The sequence below is a fragment of the Leucopleurus acutus genome, assembly GCF_964270905.1.
Source record: "Leucopleurus acutus genome assembly, chromosome: 10".
NCBI lineage: Eukaryota > Metazoa > Chordata > Mammalia > Artiodactyla > Delphinidae > Leucopleurus > Leucopleurus acutus.
In genome coordinates this window covers 49,137,570-49,153,562 of record NC_139153.1, presented here as the reverse complement: position 1 = coordinate 49,153,562, position 15,993 = coordinate 49,137,570, and the positions used below count along the sequence as shown (strand labels likewise).

Below are 15,993 nucleotides of genomic sequence, written 5' to 3'. Positions count from 1 at the left end.
TAACTGGAACGTTCGGCCAGGATGTCAGTCTGATCAGCGGACAAGGCGTGACTGCTGGGCATTCATGAGGGTCGTTTTCCTGGATCCTCCTGGGCAGGAGTTAGGAGTCAACACTCAGATTTCTGGAGCACATGCCTCCCTCCCTGTTAACACCGATGCTATTTTCCTTGAAAACGAAGCCACGGTAAAAACCCAGGGCCCTGAGCACAGGGGCGGTGTGCAGATGAACTCTGATAACTTCCAGCAAGGGATGAGTCTTTCCAAGTCACATGAATTCCTCTGTGTGGTGGAGGGACAGAGCCAAGGGCTGTCCCCACATTGATAATCTCTTCTGGGGGAGGAGCTGCGTGTGGCCAGGCATCTCTGTAGCCGGTAAACACGCCTACCTCCCAATTCACAGCAGTGTGGATGCCTCAGTGCTGCTGACAGCAGCTTTGTTTTGTTTTAAATCACCAGTTACAGAAAACTTGATCTAATTGTCTTCTCTTCAGGTGGTTGGGATAACTGTATAGTCCCTGTCAAGCCTTAGGATGAGAATGGTACTTAAAATGGATAGAGCCAGGCAGAGGGCACCCTGGATCTAGTTAACAAAGATGAACATAAAAATGCTGCTTTCAGCTGGAACCCCTGAGAGGTGCTGGGGAGACTGGTCATAGTTGGCAAAGTTGCTGACGGTTCCACATTGCCAGGCATGGGAGCTGGTACAGACTTGCTTCCCAAGGACCCCAGGATGGCTCTCTGGCCTTCAGGATCTTGGTGGTTATCGTTTCCGGTATTGGGGCAGGAAAGCATTCACACTAAGATGGTGATTCCTGACCCCATGGGAGGCTCCCTGACACTGGTTCTCATGGGACACTCACTCTTCCCTTAAGATGCAACTTGAAAAAGAACTTCCACACTCATTTCATTTAGGAAGTTCTACACAAACAGTCCTTTCTGTGGTAGAGATTCATGGTGTAAATGCACAGGCTAAAGTCTTTGAAAGGTCCCCAGTAAAGGAATTTATTTAATGTTTAACTCTGGCATTTTGCAAACTAAACTCATATTTACCCAAGCAGATCTCATGACACTAACGTTCTGTGGAATCACTTTGTCTAAAATGCTCACGTCCATCCCTTCTCTTACACAGTTGGCCCTCCCTACCTGCGGGTTTCCACATCTGTGGATTCAAACAAACATGGATGGAAAATATTTGGGGAAAAAAATTCTAGAAAGTTCTAAAAGCAAATCTTGAATTTGCCACGCAACTATTTACATAGCATTTACACTGTATTTACAACTGTTTACATAGTATTTACATTGTGTTAGATAGTCTAAGTAATGTAGGGATGATTGCCTAGGTTATATGCAAACACTACGCCATTTTACTTAAGGGACTTGAGCATCTGTGGATTTTGCTATCCTGGGGGTCCTGGAACCAATCCCCCACAGACGCCAAGGGATGACTGTATTGTGATACCTGCTAAAGCTCTAACTAATAGGAAGGAAGGAAGTGTTTCGAGGAAGAAAATCCTTTTCCCAGGAGTTGACTTTTTGGTAGTAATTTGGAAGCTCCTTAGGTCTTACTGGGCGTGACTCCCGTAAACAGTGTGGCTCAGGAGGCATGGAGGTGATTTCTGCCTCAGGATTGAAGGACAGTTTCTTTGCAGAGTGCGTGAAATGATTTGTCATCAGCTAGTGTAGGCACATCTGCATGTGTCTGGTCAGGCATTTACATAGAACTCCCAGAAGGATGCTGATAAATATCTTTGGTCATTGCTTCCATCTTAACTGGATTTTTTTTTTCCTTCCATAGGTTTATATTTTTAGAGCTGACCGAAGATCAGGCACCTTAATTAAGATTTTTCAGGCATCAGGTAAAAAGGTGAGATCCTTGGGATTAGTGTCTTGTTTGTTTGTTTGTCTGTTTGAGAGATGTCATCATGTGGGAATCAGTCATGTGGGAATCAGTTCTTACTTTTTAGAATATTGGTTTAAAGGCCCATCTGTGCCCTACATTTACATGGCATGTTCAGTTGCCTGTTGGAGCCATTACCTTCTCAGCATTGTGTGTGACCTGCAGATTCCTGGGATTCATGCGTGCTGAGACGGGGAGCGAGATGAGTTTGTACACAGCCACGTTACAGCACAGAGGTCTAAAAGGTTATCCACGGTTCAGATACTCATCAAAATGTGCTCTGTTTCTTTCTGCCTTTATCTTTCTGCCTCTCTGTCCCTCTCCGTCTGTCTTTCTCCCAGCTCCAGAGAGATAAGGCATTGTTGAGTACAGATACCTGACCGATTACTTTCAAAGGAGGCAGGCAGATAGATGGTTCTCACTCTCCCTATCTCACCAACCCAAAGCCGCCCCTCCTGCTTACATCCCAAGCCCTCTGCCACCATCGCCATGGGAACTGTTGCCACACAAAAAACAGATATCACCCGGTTCCTTTTAGAACTTTGAAATAGAAATAGCTGGGGAAGGCTGCCCTGAAATTAGTCCTGGGCAAGGTTTATCTGCCTGTGCCATCTTATTATCCTTACCCTATTGCTAATTCTCCATTTCCTGCAAGTTTCCATTATATTGCATCGTAGTCTGAAATTAAGCCAGGTAGAGATTCCTTTGATTAATACACACCATTTTTCATGGGCTTATCAGTGGTGCACACCTTGGCATGGCTTCGATCGGCAGGATTATTTGGTAAGATTGGCCGCTCTAAGAGGAGACAAGTTTAGGTGGGGATGTGAAGGGGGTGATTTGAAGAGTTGTCTTGGTAGAGGCCTTAGTGAACTCGGGGAAGAAGAACAGGACTTGGGACTTGGGAGGGAGATTTGAGGAGATAGGTAAAATTGCCTTCTGACATTCTCCTACCATCACACTAAGAAGAGGGGGAAAAAATGATGTTTCCATCCTGGGTGGGCCATGTGCCCCAGTTCAGGTCCTGCTGTGTTAGACCTGCCTCATGCCAGCCTGGCACCACTGCATATTGTTCTGATGGGGAGTCATAGTCTGAGTTCCAAAAATCCCACTCAAGTAGAGCTTTTTGCAGTTTTAACAACCATCATGTGTATTTTTAGTATATAACTGTCATAACCTTTTCAATAAAAAATACATCACCAAACTCAGTTTTGTGAGGTTTTCCCTGAGGGCAGCTCTGCATTCCCCCCCGGGAACTATGCAAGCCTGTGTTATTTTAACATTTCCAAAACCCCAAAGCAACAACACTGGAAGAAGACTGTGAGCAATTCTGCAAAAAAGGATTTCCAAGCACCTCTAAAGTTAGAAAATAAATAACCCCGTGCCATTTCTGAGAAAGAGTCCCAAAGAGCAAGTAGGGTGTAAATGCTGCTAAGCCTAACATTTTAGCTCTTTATCCAAAAAAAATAAATGGGTGAGTTTTCCTGTGGAAAACCCTCCCTCCCTCTGCTACCCTTCCAATGTACCTCGGCTTGACAGCATGAAATTAACCCCCCCCAGCTTTATTGAGATATAATTGATATATAACACGTTTAAGGTGTACAGTGTGATGACTTGGTACATGTATATATTGTGAAATGATGACCACACTGAGGTTCGCTAACACATCTATCTTATGTAACTACTATTTTTTTGAGGGAGTCTTTAAAGTGAATTGTGGGGCTTAAACACACTTATCACCCTATTTTTTTTTAATTTATTTCTTTTTTTTTTGCTGCACTTTGTGGTATGCGGGATCTTAGTTCCCCAAGCAGGGATCAAACCCATGCTCCCTGCAGTACGAGTATGGAGTCCTAACCACTGGACCACCAGGGAAGTCCCTATCACCCTATTTTTAGAATATTTTCATGTTCAGCTATCACCGTGCCTCCCTCCTGCTTCCTGTGTCCCCACCTCCACTGCCCGCTGCCTGTGCCCAGGACAGGCCCAGCTTATGCTGGTCATCCTGGTGTAAACAACAGTCTATAATTGAGCCCTTTCACTTTCCCAGAACCCTCCCTGTTTGGATGATAGCTTTCATGGCTACCCATCTGTGTCTGGGTCATGGGCAGGTTTGGGGGAGCAGATTTGAGAGTGGGTGACGTGAGAGGGAAAGGTTTGAGAATCTGCTTTTCCAAATTTCCCGAGGACATGATGACGTGGGTTCCAGCACAGACCAACCTGCAGGTCAGCTTGAGTGTCCTCATTATGACACGACAGGGCTCCCTGAAGAGGAGACCATGGGCCAGCTGTCTCACCTCCCAGCTCCAGAGCTGCCATTCATTTTCCTTGGGGCTTTTCTTGCCCTCACCTTGAACCATTGTAACATATGTCCTTCACTCTACCATCTTGTTTCACCATCTTCCAACTTTGCCCCCGTCATCATCTTTCTGATTACTCTCTTTAGACATCTTATTCTGCTTGTGCCAGAAGAAATGAGAAATTCTTGTCCCACTGACTTCTCCATTATTTCAGTGGGAAAGGACATGACCCCAGGCTTTCAAAGGATGCCTTTGCTTTACCCCTGTGTCCAGAGCCACACATAGAGGAGGGTTCTGACTCAGGAAACCCCTGACCCACTTCTGCTTCCGTGTGGCCAGAATCTGGTCAGAGAGTTCTGTCTCCTGGCCATAAGAGAGACAAAACCCCAAATGGTTCTGGTCTTTACTGGTTGACATCCTTCGTATAGTGCACGTAAGAAATCACCAATACATGTGCAATTCCACTGCTATGACATGTGTCCTCATATTTCCAGGGTGATGGGAGAGCTCTGATCAAGGAACACTCACCCCAAAGCATGTCGTTGCCCTATCGAAGTTTCATTGCAATAATTGAGTATGTGAAGTGTTTATATGTCAAAACTTAGATAGGAAACTTCACGTCCGGGGATTTCTGATTGAACACCGATGAAGATGCCAAGTTAAATAGACCATTGGAATGAAACAAATAGTTCCCCTGGGACTCAGCCAGAGAGAACAGCCAGCAGCTTCGGTCTTCAGGGCCTTGCCTGGGTCTTAGCGGTTTCTTTTACTAAAGTCAAGATAGAGACATTGGCAAGGCCACTGAATTGGTGACTGTCAGCTGGTTTCTGCCCACCCCCCACCCCATGATTCTGAAACTTCCCCGTGCCCTTCTCCCTTGGGAAGGGGGCAGGTGGGGATGGGGGTTGGGTGGAAGTGACCTCGGCACGTGACTGGGAGGGACTTGAGTCCTTTCCCAGGCTGAGCTGCAGGAAATAGACCAAAGTACCCTCCACCTCTCTCAAACTCCCCTGGGTTAGCTACCAACAAACAGCAAAAGAAAATGCTTGTTCATGTCTGTAAAACCAGAGCCCTTTTATTTGAAAACATTTATTTTAAAAGGATAGATTTTTTTTTTTTAATTAAAAACAGAGGTTGCCCACTGGCAGCCTTTGGAAAGGGTACAGCCTACAAAAATTTTCATTTGGCCTGCATGGTATGTTTGTTTATTATTTTTTAATATGAATTAGTTGTCAGCATTTTAAAAATAGGCAATTCAAATAAAATTTTAGAGCTTTGGTTTCTCTTGAAAAATGAGATGGTTGGCTTTTTCTGGGTCAGTCAGGAGTTGACTGCCCCTGGGTGGGGATTGCTCCTTTAGCTGGGTCTGTGGACTCTAGTTTGCTGCAGTCTCCATCATTCTCTATTGGTTCTTAGACACAGAAGCTGAGTGTCACTCGCCACCTGTAAGCATGCCCGCACTGTTGTCTGCTTTTTCCTTATACTTGTTATATCACCTGCCTGGATCCCATTGGATTGTGTTTAAGACCCCCAATTTAAAATAACAGGTACTAAGTCAGAGAAAGACAAAGCACATTATACCACTTATATGTGGAATCTAAAAAAATGATACAAATGAACTTATTTACAAAACAGAAATAGACTCACAGACATAGAAACCAAATTTAGGATACCAAAGGGGAAAGGTGGTGGCGGGAGGGATAAATTAGGAGTTTGAGATTAACAGAAACACATTACTATATATGAAATAGATAAACAACAAGGGCCTACTGTGTAGCACAGGGAACTATATTCAGTATCCTGATTGAGTATAATTGAATATAGTAATCGAATATATATTGAATATAGTAATAACATATAATGGGAAAGAATCTAAAAACGTATGTATATATATTTATATATGGAAAAGAATTTTTTCAGATTCTTTTCCATATGTATGTATACATATACATGTATAACTGAATCACTTTGCTGTATACCTGAAATAATACGTTGTAAATCAACTATACTTCAATTAAAAAAATAGTAAAAAATAAAATAACAGGTACTGAATTAAGCTATGATTAAGCCAATATAACCTGGCTGTTTTCCCTCATCCTCCAAATGGTCTTCTGAGTTGTACCTTTTTCTGTTACTTCAACTCACGCCTTCCTAACCAGTCTTCAGCTATGCCCAAGACTGGGCGAGGGTAATCTGTTTCCCATATAACATTTATTTTCATGCCTGCCTTGTATTGTGAAATTCCATATTCCTAACTTGCTTGGCCTTGTCAAATGTCTGATACACGAGGCACTTTTATTATGGCTGTAACCTATGTCTGCAGCCTCAGCTTGCATTTGTAAAAGCAGTACGTTGTTCTCCAGGGATCAGTCCATTTGTTTCCCCCTTGGTGGGGCTCCAAGCCAGTGAACGTGGGTCTCACTTTGACCGGGGGGCCCACGTGGCTGCCAGGAGGCCAGGGGAGCCGGGATCTCACCGTGCCCAGGCATTCTGGTTTCTAGGGTGGCATGGCTGGCACAGCCTCCGAGGGGCTTGGGAGCAGATGTTTGTCAGGCTGGGCATCTGGAGGAAGGAAGGGGCCTTGTGTGTGAGGACGGACACTGAACGCTTTGTTGCAACTTGACTTGGTTGCAGATGGGCTCTTACTTCGGCTCCTCCTTATGCGCAGTTGACCTGAACGTGGACGGCCTCTCTGACCTGCTCGTGGGGGCCCCCATGTTTTCTGAGATCAGGGACGAAGGGCAGGTCACTGTCTACATCAACAGAGGAAACGTGAGTACAGAGCTGGGCAACATGTGGACAGGGTGTGGGAGAGGGATGTTGGCCCAGGGGAGTAGTGACTGAGCCCCATCACCCAGAGGAGGTAAAAAGACACGCTTCTTACCTTCAGAAAGCTCCGTGTTCCATCAATGGAAAGTTATACTCAGTGTTATGACTGCAAACATACAGGGGTCCAGAAGAATCTTAATGACTAAAGTTGAGTGATTCCTATGTACCAGGAACTGTTTCTCCTGCTTCCTGTGAATGATTTCAGTGACATATGCACGTGGTATCGGGGGTCCCCATTTTTCAGGTGAAAAAACTGAGGCTCAGAGAGGTTAAGTCACTTGCCCCAAATCACACAGATAAGAAGCAGTGGGGCTGGGATTTGAACATAGGCAAACTGGCTTTGGAGGTGGCATGCTTCATCTCTCTTATTTTGTCTCCTTGGGACTATATACACACCTGCCCACGGAGGCAGAGAAGCCTTCTCAGAGGACATGATGGCTGGGAGGAATCTTGAAGAAAAATGGGAGTTAGGTAGACAGGCGGGAGTGGGCTGGGAGCTGGGCAAGTGGATTGAGGTGTGAGGCAGTGGGACCATAGTTCAACGTGTTGGGACTGGGAGGAGTGGAGGGGGGCCACCCCAGTGGCCAAGGGCTATAGTCACGATGTCCCTTATTCTGCAGAACCATGAAAAGGATGTGGCCGAGTCAGAAAGATGTCTCTGCAGCACAGTGGAGGGTGGGTGGGGGCAGGGGCTGAGGGGCAGCAGTGCATCCGTGGGTGCAGGAGACCAATGAGAAAGTAGAATCTTTTCAGGATCTAGAAGAAAGAATATTCAACAAGAGGGAAATGGTTAAATGAATAAATCCTGTGACCACCAGCCTTTAGCTAACATGAGAAAATGTTTATGAGATAATCAGTGAAAAAGTAGGATAAAGACTGCAGGTACAAACAACCTTTAAAAATGTACAAAATACATAGAGAATGTTAATAGATCCCTCTAGGTGGTGATGCTTGGGTAGATATTTAGCTTTATCTTTATCCAAACAGTGAGAATGTAATTCTTTCATAATCAAAAAAGTCAGTAAAAGTGTACTTTTAAGTGGTGACCAAGGTGTTAGTTATCCTGATCGGGAGGGGGTGGTGGTGTTTAGCTATTACTAGGTGGGCAGATGCCAGAAAGGGCAGTTATTTAAAGAGGAGCCAGGGGAAGTTAGAGCCTTGAGCTTTCTTGGATGTTTGCAAACTCTTTGGGAAGGTGGATCTAAAACCTGGGAGGAAAGATGCTTCCTGGTACCTGTTGGAACAACTCATGGCACCTGCATCTGCACTGACCTTCCAGGAAGGGGGACAAGGCAGGTGAGGGGAGAAATGAGGTGGTCGTTATGGAGATGAGAACAGCCAGCATTCAGTAGCTGCTGGCCACCATATATGCAGGAGACTGCTGTGTTTGCATGGGTGTTAACTTGTCAGGCAATAAGGTGATCAGCCCAACAGCCCCAGGGCATGGAATCTTGGAGCAGGATAATCCCCCAGACCTTCTGCGGCAGCTGGCACCCACACATCCCACCCCCAGTCAATGTTTCTTAATGCCATGTGGTTACCCTAAGTACAAGGGTATTCTTACTTCTGTTGAATTTCATCTTATGTGATTAATGATTGCAGGGCAGTGTGCAGGAGTGGGAATAAATGATGACTTGCCTTTGAATCTTGGTGTCGCCACTTACTAGCCTGTGTGATGTGGACAAATAGCTTGAAACCAGCAGCTCAGTTTCCTCATCTGTAAAGTGGGCAGAGTCATAAGGTCTTTCTTATAGAGTCACTGTGTGATTTAAATGAGGATGTGGATATACAGTGCCTGGTACATACAAGGAATCAATGTTTCTCTCTTTCTTCACCACACTGATGGGAAGAAATCAACACATTTGTGTTGTGGGGCAGAGGTTTCGGTGACTTAAGAACTCATCACATCTTTACTGTTTGCAAGTTGTTTGAGTACAGTGGGAAAAAAATTTAGTTGTAATGAAAGCTTTGGGATGGCTTGTGGATGTACAGTGGGTCTGAGTACCTCTACCCGGGGGCAGGGTTAGACACTCTTGTGCCTCAAAACATCGTGTGTTTTTAAATATTTTATTTATTTATTCATTCATTCATTCATGGCTGCATTGGGTCCTAGTTGCAGCGCACAGGATCTTCTCTGCGCTCAGACTTCTCTAGTTGTGGCGCGCTGTCTCCAGAGTGCGTGGGCTCTGTAGTTTGCGGCAGGCGGGCTCTCTAGTTGAGGCGCCCGGGCTTAGTTGCCCTGTGACATGTGGGATCTTAGTTCCCCGACTAGGGATCGAACCCACGTCCCCTGCATTGGAAGGCAGATTCTTAACCACTGGACCACCAGAGAAGTCCCTCAGATGGTGTTTTAACGCTCTGATAGTCATGTGTCAATGATTTGGGGGTAAAGTGGGCATGGCTTTTAGTGACACCATCACCATTGACCCCTCCCTCTGTTGGTTGGTGTTTGCTTAGGAAATCCAAACCACACATGAAAATGGGCACAGTCGTGTGTCCTGTTATCACTGCTCCCACCCCTTAACCAAGAACTATTGGGTGTTGGGTTTTCTGAACCATGATTCCCTCTGCCAAGATTGCTAATACATGCACCCTACAAAACAGCTTTATAAATTTGTACCAGAAGGCAGAGGAGAGCAGAAATGGAAATATGTACTCCCTCTAAAACAACTTTGAGGATATCGCGGGGAGAGGAGACTGTGGGGACAAACAGGTAGGTTGGTTAATAGGTTGGTGTATAGAGCATTAGGACAAGGGAGAGGTTTAGTCATCAGTGGCCAGCAGTGGGTCTCCTTCCCTCTAAAATGCATCTCAGGTGATCGGAGACCTTCATGTCACCCAGGTGGAAGGAGCTCATTTGGCCACCATCGGGTGTTGGGGGGGGATGTTTGGATGCCTGGGATTCTGCCCAGGTGTTTCCTGTCCATGGGTGTGCTGCAGGGCAGGGTGGCATTCCCGGCTCTGTTTTTTCATTCTTTTTTTGGTTATTCTGTTTGTTTTGTTTCCGTTTTCCCTCCATCCTGTTTCCCAGGGAGCCCTGGAGGAGCAGCTGGCCCTGAGTGGGGATGGCGCCTACAATGCACACTTTGGGGAGAGCATCGCCAGCCTGGGCGACCTCGATGATGACGGGTTCCCAGGTCAGTGAGCTCGTACCTGCCCTCTAACTTGCCCCTGTCGTGGGCGCTCCGGGGTCTGCCTGCCCATGGCAAGGCCCATCCATGTACACTGGGGAGAGGATGCCTGTTAGAAACCACATTTTCTGTGTAGACACAGGGCTGAGCCCTGAGCCCACTGGAGTTTTGCTTCCATAAAATCCCTTCTCATCAGCTCAGTGTTCTTTGCTATGTGTTTGTGGTGCAGTGAACGTTGCTGCTGGTCCATAGGGGCTTCTATGGCGGCCAAGTCTGAACCAGCTTCCTCTCACTACAAACCTTGCTTGTTTCTGAGCCTCTGATGCTCCACGATGCTCTGAGAGCATGGAGGAAGATCTAGTTGTCAGTTTGTGAGAGTAACGTTGATTTTTTTGGTAAAGGGAATACCATTTTATATAATTCCTTTACCCAAGAACAGAGTTGACTTTCTCAGTTATGCAATAACCATTGTCTATGGAGTTCCCTTCTCAGACAGATATTAGGGTGGGTGGTTGATATTTGCATTTCTTTTATTGGTTAGATCAATAATTTATTCCTATGAGGATGAGGGAGAAATTTTCTGGAACTAACCTCTTCTCAGCTTCTATAATTTTCTTTCTACTTTTTTTTTTTCCTGCTGCTAAGAGATCATGTGCCTAGTTTAATGCTTGAACAAGCAACAACCAAGAAATTTCTAGACATCATGGCAGGAATTAGAGAATCCACCATTATGTTAATGGCTTTTCTAACCCAGAGCTGCTTTTCTCCCCCTAGATGTGGCCATTGGCGCACCCAAGGAGGATGACTTTTCAGGAGCGGTGTACATCTATCATGGTGATGCCGGTGGGATGGTCCCTCAGTACTCCATGGTAATTGGTGTGAAAGTGTCATGGTTGCTGTTCATACATTCATTCCACAGATACATACAACACACGGCGTTGTTCCTGCCTTCATCTTCCCCCCCCTCCAGTGGAAGACACAAACCATTGAGACTGCTTTTTAAATCAAAACATATTTATAGACTCCCGAGTTTGCTCATATCCAGGGAGGCATTCTGCCTACAAAAGATAAGATCCAAATTCTTAGCCAGAGTTAGAATGATTTATGTAAGAAGAGGTGGATTGCTTTTTCTGGTTACTGCTTTGTCAACCATCTGTGCTAAGCCAAAGGAATATCTTGTAAAATATAATCTAGGAAGACAGTGGTCCATGGAGGAGGGACGTGAAAGCTGTCACAGGGCTGTTGTCACAGTTGGCATTAAAACGGGGAGCTGGTCAAAGCCCTGGCCTCGTGCCCCAGACTTGGGAACGTGGAAGTGGTGAGTTCTGTTTTTTGCTATATCAGCTTGGAGTTCAGTCTTGCTGATGGTGTCAAGCCCAGACCCTGGGAAAAAAGGAAGTCACTCTCTGGACAGAAGCATGGTCAGGATGTTTGTGGATGTCTGCATGTAGAGTGGCACAGGCCTGGGTCTTTCTCCCAGTGGGTCAGCAACAGAAAGGGACTGAGCATATGTCGAGAAATTTCCAATCAGCACCTGCTGATTTACTGAACATTTACTATGTGCTTACCGCCTCCTATTCATGCTGACATTTCTCGTCACCAAGAAACTTGCCTTGTATCTTGATTATTGCGAAGGAAACAAAACTTTGAACTGAGTCCTGTTCTTATAAAACGTTCTATAACATGAAATAGGAAAGTATCGAAAGTTGTCCACGTACTAAAGTCTCTAGGTAAGAAAAGGCTTTGCAAGTTGATTTTAAGAGGCGATGCATATGTGTAAGTTCAAGGTGTATGTTCCTAATTGTTCTTCCTGCAACAGATATGAGTTAGCTAATGAAGGGTTGAGGGCTGGCTGGTTTGCTGCCACTTGAGCCCAGATTCTCTCTGCTGGGCCTCCTGCTCAGCTCCGTGACTCTTGAAAGAGGCAGTTGCCAGGGGAGGTGCTGGCGAGAGCAAGGATGCTTCCTGAGCGCCTGCTCTGCCCTCTCACCTTTAGTCCTCAGAATAGCCTTGTGAGATGGGCACCTTGGTTATCCACCTTTTATTTACAAGGTGACTCCAGGCCAGGGAGGTTAATTAACATGCCCACGGTCACCAGCTAGGAAATGGCAATTTGACCATGAACCTTTGCCAGTCTGTCTCCCAAACCTCTTACTGCAACCACCGCCCTCAGCTCCACATCGGGAAAAAGGAACGCTCAGGGAAGCTCAGTTGGAAAACTCAGAACTATGGAAGTTTATTTGTCTGTGAGGCATATATACTCTGAGGGGTATTTATCTACATGGACCATCCTCTGTGCATTAGAAATGAGTAGTGGTGGGAATAAACTCCTAGAGGATTTAGCTGAGGTGGCAGGAGGAAGAGGGCTCTGGGCACAGTTTGGGGGCCACATCCGTGTCTCAGGGGCTGCTCTACCCTGGGTCAGGGATGCTGTTCCCACTGTCACAAGCTGAAAGTCATCCAGGGAGCAGCCATCCTTGTGCCGCCATCGAGGTCACTCTCCATGCTTCCTCCTGGAAGCTTGTTCCCGGACCTGGGAAGCTAATCACACAGAGCGGCAGCCTGTGAGAGACCCCCAGCTTCCCCTCCTCTGGCGGCCCTCTCGTGTTTGTTGTGTTGCTGGGCGGACTCCCTGCAGAGAACTGAGGTATAAATTTTGTGGTCAGCGCGGATTGTCTTTAGTAGGAAGCAGGGATCAGCAGCTGGACCTGTCCTGCCTTTGTCAGCACGCAGCCTGGCTCATTAGCTCTAACAAAGAGAAGTGGTTTGGGGCTCTTTAAAAAAAAAAAAAGAAAAAAGAAACAACCATGATTACACGTTTCCAGACTCCTAATATGTATGTGATAAGGTTTGTGATTTTAAAGGAAGAAAAATCCTTTAACGCCAGGTTCTCTCCAGGGCCCAGGTCTGGACAGAGCGGGCATTGTGTGGGTGAACTACAGGAGGAAGTCAGAAACAAGTCTGGGCAAGGGAATCGCTTTTCTTTGGCCCAGATTGGTGTTATTTCTGCTGGATGCATTGTGACATCAGGGTCTAAAGTTCTTCCATATAACTCTAACTCATTCCTCTTTCTCGAGTTTACCATGAAAAGTGTTGATTTTAAGATCCTCGTGCGCCTTTCTCAATTTGAGAGCCCTCCAGGCATGTCACGGCGGCCCCTGTGATCTTTCTCCTGCCATCAGGACACCGCATGTAAACCTGGTGAAGTGGAGGTTTCCCAAGGCTCCTGGTTTTCATTTAGAGTTATTAGCATCGAGCAGACTTATCTTCCTGGCTTTATGGCCTAATGGCCTGCAGATGTCTGTGGGATAACTTAAGCCTGCATCGCCACCCCCAAAAGGACCACCCCTTCACTCTTCCCTGCTTGTCTCAGCCACAGCATACCTTAGAAATGCAAACCCAGGGCAAGCTGCTGCTCACGTCATTGGACCTCAGAGCCGAGATGGTCTGCTTCAAGATGTGACTTTTAAGAAACGTGCAGATGCACATCCGTGTTTCCTTAGACAGAGCCATTGGGGATGTGGGGCTCTGCCTGTTATCAAGAAACACTTCTTCAGTGTTTCCCTACAGTGTTCTGATTTGTGCTTTGATGCTTGCACATTTCCTGTTGGATGGTTTCACTGAGGTGGCAGGCAGAGGGTTATTAGCAGTTATTGGCTGCTGCAGGGTGGGGGAGTCCCTGCTGTCTCCATCTGTAAACCCTGTAGGAACACCTCCTCCCCATACTCGTGACTTCTTTGCAGGATGACTCGGTGAGGAAAAGGATAAGGCAAGAAAGTCCCAAGTGAGCCACGACTATGTGTAAACCTGGTTCTGACATGGAGGTTGCTGTGTGGCATGAAAACAAAGCATTTCGCTTACCATCTACATCGAGGGCCTTGGGAGGGAAGCCTCCCCAGGGAGACTGTTTAGAGAAAGGGAAGAAAGAACAGGTCAGATCCCAGAACATGGCACTTTTCTGATTCAGGAAGTTTGATATCTTTGTGAGGAACTGTGCCACACAAGCATGGATGTGTGACAAAGGCTGGTTGTACAATGAATATTCTTGGACCAACACAGCATGTGTTGTGTTAGCATCTGTTGAACTTGATGAAGGAGAGATAAGTACAGATGTTCGTGTGCCCTGTGGCAGAGGAGCTGTCAGTGCTGAATGGTTGGTTGAAGGCTGCCTTTTAGGAAGAAGGGTGGCTTCAGCTAAGTTTTTGGATTTCCTACAGTTTGTAGAAGGTTCAGGACCATGGAGTTCTAGATGTACTAGGTAGAGCTGTTTCATCCTGTCTGTGATGCTCAGGAGCCTGTAGATCTTTTGGTTGGCTTGATCGAGAGCTGTCGTGCTAATTCCTGTCCACCTAGGGAACAGATGACGTGTGCCTCTTAGGAGTGTTCCATGTTTAGTACATTTTTGGGTAGAGAGATATAAGGACAATATGTTCTTAGAATTTCAGCCAGCTATACCTGTATAAACACAAAAGAGAACCTCCCTTAGAAACGGAAGTTAACCTTGATCCACTTGGAACTTCATTCAACACATCAAAACACTAACACACTCATCTAGCTGGCTTTTTCATTAGCACTGAGCTTAGAAAAAATTTTAAATGGTGACATTTGACTAAGGCAAGTAATAATAAAGGAGTGCGTGGTCTTCAACTGCCTGCTAAAGCCCCCTACCCCCTGCCCCGATAAAATTCGGACTATGATTTTTTTCTTTGAACAACTTCAAGACCAGGTGTCCAGGGAAGCTGCCCTAAAACAGTCACTGGTGCTTATTTGTGACCGTGCTCCTTCTGGTGACTCAATCTCTCTATTATCTGTTTCAGAAACTTTCTGGGCGGAAGATAAGTCCAGTCCTGCGGATGTTTGGTCAGTCCATATCAGGAGGCATTGATATGGATGGAAATGGCTATCCCGGTAAGCTATTTTTCTTTAAAAGCATATGAGATAAGCAAAGATAACCAGTCTGGTGAGCGTGATCACAGATGTGACCTGTATTTAGGATTAGGAAAATTCATACAGTAGAATAGGGTATTTTGCTTGGTGTTTGACTTTTAAGATAAAAGTAGTGTTAAAGTTTATTTTTCAGTTTTAAAATGTTCTACTCCAAAGGGTTTAAGCACCAGGAAGGTGGATTTTTGCAGTAATTTCTGTGGCAGCAAGTCTTTCTGCTAAAGACCAAAAGCACTCCCCACATTTAAAATGATAACCAGTGAAGCCTCATGTTTGCCTTGGTATTTGAGCATATTCGGAGGCGTCTTCCTCTCAAGAATGAAGAAGGCACTGAGCAACCCCCCACCCCCACCCCCACCGTGAGACAAGTATTGAAAGAAACACTTGCAGCAGGAAGAAAACCATGTCATATGTCATCTCCCTGACGGACAAAACAGACCTTCACCATTCAAGGCTGGCTGGCTTGTCTTCAGGGTTAATTAATGCCTTGTGGTGACTGAGACTGAAGAAAAATGTACGATTTCAAACCCCAATCCCAAGTGATATCCGGTGTAGGTAAAATTGACTGGACAATGGAGTAGTGGTTCCTTTGCTGCCTGAAGGGGATGGAGTAGGTGAGGTGAGGAAACAAAGAGAAGAATTTGGAAAAACCCCAAATCATCATGGAATTCAGAAGAAATGTCCCTGAAACTCTAGGTCATCTTGCTATCTTGAGAAAGTGTTTCTTTCCATTTAAAATGCCTCAGAAGGATCTATGAAAATGAATGCAATCTGTACGAGTCTTTTTAGGTTTGAGAAAGCAGTTCTTGTTCTGGGCAATTTGTAGCCATCCCTAAATAATACCTACCATTGGTTTAGCACTCTGATATGTGCAGAATGCTTCCCTGTGCAA

The 15,993-nt window shown here is 45.7% G+C and overlaps 1 protein-coding gene across 2 annotated transcripts in view; it reads left to right on the top strand.

Annotated features, from left to right (window-relative positions):
* The window catches only part of ITGA9 (integrin subunit alpha 9), a 353,501-nt gene that overhangs the window by 53,119 nt on the left and 284,389 nt on the right, over positions 1–15,993 (top strand). For both annotated transcript variants that reach the window (XM_082848454.1, XM_082848455.1), the window contains exons 8-12: positions 1,796–1,864; positions 6,832–6,969; positions 10,058–10,163; positions 10,932–11,026; positions 14,975–15,065. In XM_082848454.1, the coding sequence (XP_082704580.1) occupies positions 1,796–1,864; positions 6,832–6,969; positions 10,058–10,163; positions 10,932–11,026; positions 14,975–15,065 (499 nt within the window). The remainder of the gene's footprint in view (positions 1–1,795; positions 1,865–6,831; positions 6,970–10,057; positions 10,164–10,931; positions 11,027–14,974; positions 15,066–15,993) is intronic.